The sequence below is a fragment of the Chanos chanos genome, chromosome 7, assembly GCF_902362185.1.
Source record: "Chanos chanos chromosome 7, fChaCha1.1, whole genome shotgun sequence".
NCBI lineage: Eukaryota > Metazoa > Chordata > Actinopteri > Gonorynchiformes > Chanidae > Chanos > Chanos chanos.
The window spans coordinates 37,709,724-37,718,058 of record NC_044501.1 but is presented as its reverse complement, the minus strand read 5'-3'; the positions used below and the strand labels follow the sequence as shown (position 1 = coordinate 37,718,058).

General features: G+C 36.9%; 1 protein-coding gene across 1 annotated transcript; it reads left to right on the top strand.

Annotated features, from left to right (window-relative positions):
• Positions 1–2,658: 2,658 nt before the first annotated feature.
• LOC115816329 (butyrophilin subfamily 3 member A3-like) lies at positions 2,659–6,208 on the top strand (the record flags this gene model as incomplete). Its single annotated transcript, XM_030779285.1, has 5 exons — positions 2,659–2,716; positions 2,925–3,275; positions 3,514–3,783; positions 4,121–4,186; positions 5,643–6,208. Coding segments are annotated over exons 1-5 (1,311 nt in total), but the record flags the coding sequence as incomplete, so codon positions are not given.
• Between the last annotated feature and the right edge of the window lie 2,127 nt (positions 6,209–8,335).

The window sequence follows — 8,335 nt, the reverse complement described above, 5'->3', positions numbered from 1 at the left end:
AAAATCATCATTTCCTGATTTGGAAATGACATTTTGTCATATTTCTTTTAAAATCTCATGATACATTAGCCTGCTAATGTCAGTTTTAGAGGTACCATTAATTATACACAAAATACACAATATTAAATGAACTGGTCCAGCTGTTTTACATTCATAGGAAACATGAGCTGTTTGGAATGACACCCAGTGAACATACTCTCAATTAAATTCACATTTAACTTGATTTTTCCTTTTTTTATTACCCCCTATGGAGTTCTCTCTTTTCTCCTTGTAATATTATAACGATAACTGCATTGCACTGGGTAAATATAGTACTGGCCCGTGAGTTACTACTTTCAATACAAAATACCTAAAATTTTTGATTTGTAAAGTTTCTGATTTCCGATGTGTTATGTTAATGAAAGCATGATCATGAATGTGAATTGTGATCACACGTTCATCATCACAACAAGCATAATTGGCTGGAAAGACATCAGAAGAGATGCTTAAACACAGACCTAGGGATCCATATCTTACTATCCCAATCGTGTCGGGAAGTAAATTAAAATGAGATAGGCTAGACTGATTACAGCTAGGCTACTAATACTAAGAGTCACAAAATGATCAGATTATCGTACATTATGGGACTTTTGGCATTATTGCTTGTACATCGTGCAGAGGGCAAAAGTATCGTATGGTGACAAAATGTTCAAACCCCAAAACATGATCCCAGAATTCTATTTTGTACAGAACGGTGGAAATGACCATGAACCCAAAGGAACCGGGTTTCTTTTTATAAAAACACAAGAAAATGTGAAGAAATATACAATAAATAATATATTTCATTAAAACAGACATTAATGTCTAATTTGAATTCAACATTATTTCAATATTTAGTTCAAAACAAAGCAGGGTTGAAGGTCCAAAGTCTGGCTTAGGGACAAAGGCAACGTAGTAAAAACCACATATAAAAGGCCTCTTATTATATAGTAAAATTAATGACTGAGCTATTTTTTTTCTTTGCGTGAAGTAAGCGGGACAACAATAAAAATGCAGAAGTGTTTTTGCTTGTTTGTTTCTTTTACTTATGTCTTCCAGGGACACAAAAATTACCATAGTTGAAGACTCACCTATGCATTCTTTGTCTGCAGCATCGAGTTCATAGCTGCTATAATTTCTGCAAACCACCAGATGTCACTGTGCTGGCTGAAGCTGCTTCTTTTTTTGGCACAATCAGGAAGAAGCCTCAAAAGCTTCACAAGGCTTTGTCTGCCCATCCCTAGAAGGAAAATTGGCTGAACCGTGCATAATTTCAAAGTAAGAATAATATCCATCTGTAGAAACACTCCAATCTCAGATGTACATAGGATACCATTCAGACTTATATCATAAAGCCTCTGTGACCATCTTCACCACCTGCAGTAGAGTGAGTTAAATCCCCAAGTATCACACAGTGTTTCATTACATTCAGTCCATAATACATATATATGATACATAACTGTTCAATGTACTATATATAATCCACAACATATCATATCTGTCTGTAGGAGATGTAGACCAACACTCTCCTCTAGTTTTCTCTCAGTGTGAGAATAGTGAACAAAGTTAATGAGCAGACGAAATATGCCCCTATCACAGAACTGTTGAATGTGTGTCAGTGTTTAGGTGTTTGTGTGTTTTTGCAGGTCACTCTGTCTGTGTGCTATCAAGTCGTAAATACTCCTTAGCACAGTCTTTTATAGAGTTATAAACAAAGATTAAGGGCATTGATTCAGTGTTTGAAAAAAAAAAAGAATCTGAAGTACTTCCTGTTGTTGCAGAGTTGATTGATTGAGTTTTATAATACGTTTAGGTGTGTGTGGCAGTCCAAAGGTGTCTGTGTGTTTCTGTGTGTGACTGAATCTGTTTACTAACAGGTTCTACAGGCTAAAAAAACATCATGAAAGGGTGAAAATAAACTAAAATATCAATCTAGTATGAAATTTAATCTGAAAATTAAAATTAAGATCACACTAACGTGATATGTAATTGCTCGTATAATTTTACATATGAGAGATAGTCATATAACTGAACAAGAATGTCAAGTGCACCTTAATTTTGTACCTTAACTGTAATTAACTTTGGTTTCGCTAACAGATGTGAGATGGGTCGTGCCTACAGAACATCTGATGATTCTGAAGTCAGTTAGAAAAGTGGGAGAGAAATGTGAAATGTGGTTCAAATGTCAGACACTCTTTTATAAACGGCAGGTTCTGCATTAATGTATGAAACATCTAAACTGGGGAAAATGAAAATGCTCCTCAGGACTCATGTGGCCCACGGGTTACCTATCAAATAACCTCTTCTTTAGACACTGACGTCATTAAGAGGCGGAGACAGAGGATCAAAGTAAAGTTAATAATATACTGTTTACGGGAGAGGAGCAGCAAAGTGATCACCATTAGCTATGTATGAAACAGAAAGTGCATTTGAGACTTCTTTTAACGCATTGCGAAGCTCTGAATTGTTAAGTTTGCGTTGTGAGGTTAATCGCTGTAAATGTCCTTAAGAATATGTGCTTCCAGTTGGGAATATAGTCCGTCATTACAAGATAATTGCATTACTTGGAGGCAGTAAAAAGGGTTTTAGTTTGGCAACCCGTACGTTCAGTTGCATTTTATAGAACCGTTTCTTTCAGGAATGAATTCACCTCTTGCAATCTTTCTCTTCCTTCACTGCATTCCTGTGTCCAAATCAGGTAAACCAGTAATTTAATTTTTACATCTGTGTGTGATGTTTTGTGTGTGTGTGAGTGTGTGTGTACGTGTGTATCTAACAAGACTGTGTATGTTGGGTTGACATTACTGCCAAAGAGTGGATGTGTTTTGTACAAGTTATGCTATCTCAGTAGCTCATCACTTTGCATGAGGACTGTTTTTATTTCAACAGTGTATGTCTGATTCCAGATCAGTTTCAGGTTGTTGGTCCAGATGGTCCTCTTCTTGTTGAAGCTGGTGAAGATGTGATTCTGCCCTGTTCTCTCAAACCCAACATCAGTGCTGTGGACATGACAGTGGAGTGGTTTAGACTCCATACATCAGACTCACTGGTGCATTTATACAAAGATGGTGTTGACAATAACGAAAATCAGATTCAGTCTTACAGAGGGAGGACATCACTGTTTAAAGATGAATTGCAGAAAGGCAACACTTCATTAAAACTCTTCAGAGTGAAAGTTTCTGATGAGGGGGAGTATAAATGTTTTGTTCGGTCTGAAAGCTCATATGATGATATCACCTTTCAAGTCAATGTTGAAGGTGAGAATGGTTTATTGAACAGTAAACAAAGTGTAGCTGAGACAACTTTATATGAACCTTTTTAAAAGCAAAAAAAGAAAAAAAACACTTAAATATTATAATTTGATCATTTATTATGTGTTCAAGACAGAATGACACCTTAAAAAATAAAATAACACCATTTTTAGGTCACAGCTATTATCTCCCGTCATCTTCTTCTCTTCTGTAATTATGCCCGTGCTTGTTTTCATTTTTGTAGTTGTGGGAACCCACCCAGTGATCTCATTGGAGGGCTACAGTAAAGGTGGGGGACTCAGTCTACTGTGTGAAACTAAAGGCTGGAGGCCTGAACCTGAAGTTGTGTGGCTGGACGGTGAGGGAACCAGACTACCTGCTGAAGATACAGAGACACTCAGAGACACAGAAAGTTTCTCTGTTAGACATCGTATCACAGTACAAGACAGTAACACCTACTACTGCAGAGTCATACTGGGCAACCACATGAAGGAGACAGAGATTGTCATCTCAAGTACGTCAGACAACATTTTGAATTAATTAGCTAGTCTTAGTGTAATGTAATTTTACTGAAGCGATTCATTTTTAGTGTCATGTACATTTATTTATCTTTTCTATTTCAGGCAATATTTTTCAAACCTGGAAGGTTCATGTCATCTGGTTCGCAGTTTTATCCTCAGTTATTGGTGTGATATTAACATTAATGATTGGGTATATTCTCAGAGAGAAAGGTAATTCAGATCTTGCATGTTTTTTAATACTCATTTTACTAGTTTAACTGATGGATTGAAGGCTGCATTAGTATTAGTATTGTTTGTTTGTTTTGTGTTTGTTTTTTTTTTGTTTTTTAGGCTTTATTAATCCAAATATTTTACATTCTGTTCTTTCAGAGATTGAGAGGAGACGACTACATACAGGTGAGCTTTTGATTTGAAGGATTTTTTCTCTTATGATGAAAAGCATTTTTTTCTTTTTCAGTTGTTATAGTCTTTACGTTATAGTTTTGTTTTTTTACGTGTTTCTATCGAAAAGATTTTTGCAGAGGGTAATCAACCAAGTACTGCTCTGATTTCTTGACTTATTCCAAAACCCAAACACAGCTCTGATTCTTACTGAACTAGAATCTACGGGAAGCAGATTTGTGAGATGAGGAAACATTTGTCTGGTATACCTCAAGGATAAAAGGGATGTATAGTGATGCACAAACGGACAATTGAGTTATTTAATATATTTAAATCAGTTAAATCAACATATTTAAATCAGTAATTTATAATGTTTATGATGCCCAGGCTCAGTAACTTTTGTGCACAATCATTTTAATGTTCACTTTAAAGCAATACCATGAAAGTTGAGAGAAACATGAGTCTCAGTAAATTAACTCCTATTACTTAGTCACTTTAGTAGCCGTGGTTTTGTGATTTTTTGACACAATGCATTTTAGTGCTCTACAGTCACGTCCACAGAATTTTGGCTTCTGTTCAGAGTTACGCTTCCCGCAACTAGTTTTCCCCAGTTTTTCATATGCCATCATGACAAACAGTTCCTCTTGACATGTTAAACAGCTCAGCAGTTTTTGTTACTGAAGCACCAGCCATTCACTCTTCAACTCTTCACTCTCTTTGCCCTCTTTGGAAGTCTGAAAGGTCACACATTTGGACTTAAACACAGACATCTACAAAAAGAAAAAATCTTGGGTAATACATAAAGCACAGGATGTCTGCAGTGTATATACATAAGATTTACATATCACTGGGAGTAGTATTAATGTCTGAACGTCAGCAGTTTTATAGGTCTTTAAATAACATGTGTTTCCATTATTTTGTCCAACCCCTGTATCTGTTATATTCAGTTTTGAATTGCCGTCTCTCTATACTGTAGTGCAATTTTTTACATCTTTCCATGCGGACAATGACAAGACACATGCTAGATCAACTGATCACTGGTTGTCACCTGTCCAGATTACAAACATTACCAGTTGAACAAACTGTAGAGGCATGTCATCAAAGCACAAGGTGAGAAAACCATATAGTGAATGGTTTTCTTTTTTCTTTTTTTTTCTTTTTTTTTTTTTTAACACATCACTGCTGAATCACTCATTTGAATTTAAAACATTTTGATAAATCACTGTCCATTTTGATAATCTTACCAAGACTTGTGATACACCATCACAGCAACGTTCAAGTTTTTTTATTACAAAAGAAAAACAAAAGTTGAACAGAGTTGTAAAATGTCATTTATACTGCAAATGTTCATCTCTTTCCAGAATTTTCCAGGAGAAGAATACATAAGGGTAAGTCTGTGTTTCTTCCAGTGAGTACTTCTGTCTCAGTTTACATCACAAGTCTACACACACACACACACACACACTTAAAGCAGTATTCTCCACATTTTCCACAGTTGATGTGACTCTGGATCCTGATACAGCTCACCCTGAACTCGACCTGTCTGATGATGGAAAAGAAGTGGCACATGGAGTCAAACGACTGGATCTCCCTGACAACCCAGAGAGATTTAACTATTGGTTCAGTGTCCTGGGAAAGAAGGGATTCACCACAGGGAGATTTTACTATGAGGTGGAAGTCACTGGGAAAACTGATTGGACATTAGGAGTCATCAGAGAGTCCAGAAGCAGGAAGGGGGAAACTGAACAGAATCCTAAACATGGAATTTGGACTGTGAGGCTGAGGAATGGGAATAAGTATGAGGCTATGGATGGTGTCCCTGTCCTCCTCTCTCTGAAACAGACGCCTCAGAAGGTGGGGGTGTTTGTGGACTATGAAGAGGCTGTGGTCTCTTTTTATGATGTGGAAGCCAACTCTCATATCTACTCTTTCATGGGTCAGTTGTTTGGTGAGAAAATCTATCCATACTTCAATCCCTATTTCAATCGTAGAGGTGAAAATTATGCTCCACTGATCATCACTCCTGTCAGTCACACTGAATGGAATGAATGAATGGAATTTACAATTTTTCTCTTTAATCTAAAACACTGGTCTGTGTCAGAAAAAAAGAGTAGATTGCAGAATGATTTAAACCATGTTTGACAAGAGGACACAGGAGGCAAAAGAGTGAGAGATCTGCTTCCCTTAAGAGCCACATCAGCAGCTGGTCTCACCTTCAGCCTTAAGTGAAGCAGTGGTCCAGTTGTACAGCTGCACCACACTCGGTGTCCAGCTGAGGTTGACAGAGAACCAGCCTGTGTCTTCCTCTGGCACATTCTTGTCCATCTTATCAGTTCAGTATTTAACTGGACTTTCTAACAATGAAATGGATCTCATCTGCTTGAACACACTTCATGTGAAGCATTTTAAAACACAGTAAGGAATGTGTTGGTGAAGGCTTTGATTAGGATGGCCACTTTCACCAAAGAGAATATAAAACCAATGCAGACTTCATCTGGTTTTATTCTGTTTTACTTGATCCCAGAGCAAGAGGCCTAATTACTGTCAGGTATTCTTCTCAAAGTATCTGTATTCATGACACATACTTTGATTTCTGCGCACACTCCATCTGAAATGAATTCCAAGAGGCTATTGAAACTGCGTACAATAACTTTGTTTATGTTTCACCCCTAAATATGCAATGTTATTTATAAACAACCAATTACTTTAGCTTTGTTAGCGGGAAATTTCTCAGGAAACATGACTCTCATATATAGGCTATATAGGCTTGAATAACAGAGACGTCCACATGAAAATTCTTTATTGAATTATATGCACTGACAAGCAATGTATGTACTTATGCATGTATGTAAAGTAAAGGCACGAGTCATTTTTTTTTCACCAAATCGAGCTTCATTTGCAAATACTTGTGAATCGTGTAGTAATTAAGGCAGAGGTGCCCAAATCTAGCTCTGGAGGGCCAAAAGCCTGCTGCTTTTCGATCTCACCTCTTAATTAGAGGCTGATTTTTAGCTGAAAAACAGCAGACTGTGCTCTTAAGCCAATCACAGACCATGTGTCATTGGTTGCAAGGAAAAGCAGCGGGACTTTGGCCCCTCCAAGACAGGATTTGGACGCCTCTGAATTAAGGTAACCGTAGGCAGGTTTACATTGCAGTTTTGCGCAGAATAGAAGTGATCTTTTTTTTTTTTTTAAATGTTGACAAAACACGATTGTGAATGGTCTGTGTTTCCAATGAGTGAAGTTAAAGCCGGGTTTTCTCCTCTCTCGATAATCATTCCAATTAAACGTGCCGACTGATCTGCAAGATCTTATCAATTTTGGCACGGTAATTGGCTTTTCTTGTCACGTCATGTGACTTAAATGTGAAAAATGTGTCTCCATTTCAATTTTGCGAAATATTGCTTTGTCGAATCGTGTGGAAAAAACCACCTCGTGCGAGCATATAAACTTTGTAGCAATACATGAGAGATTTATTCGAAATTCACTTGTTTCCATCACTCATTTTTTAGCTCACAAATTCAAATTGCACATTAAGCAGTTTAATGGAAACCTGCCTAGTAAGGATATGACAAATACAGCATGACAAGGAATGAATGCACACGAAATGAACTGATATGATAAAATGGTAAAATTAACATACAGACCAAATCTAAACCAATAAGAACTTTCAGCAAAGAAATGACCAAAATGGATCTCAACCAAGGGACATGATTTAATTTTTTTTTTGCTAACCAAGCTGTTTTTCCCCCGAGAAGATGAAAAGAAGGCTGCAATATTACAGCCTATTAACAGTTCACCATTATATTTCCTACACACTTTACACTTTTCTTGTATTCCTTCCCACAATGTTTCTTTTGGTTTTCATACATACTGCATGTTGTCATCAGCCATCTTGCTTTCCTTTAATCACTCACTTCTGTGGCATCGACATAAATTTCAGATAGTTTCCCCTCACTTTTCGGGGTCGTTTCCAGAACACTGTCATGTCTCAAGTCTGATGGAGCAGGGAGAAACATAGATTTTAAATTTTTTACACATTACAGCAGTTCTGTTAACACAGATTTACTGTGACTGTGCTTATTGAAAACTGGAAATACATCAGCCATTTCAGTAAACTCATGACTAACAATATCCAACAATGCCAAATTCTAAGTCATGGTC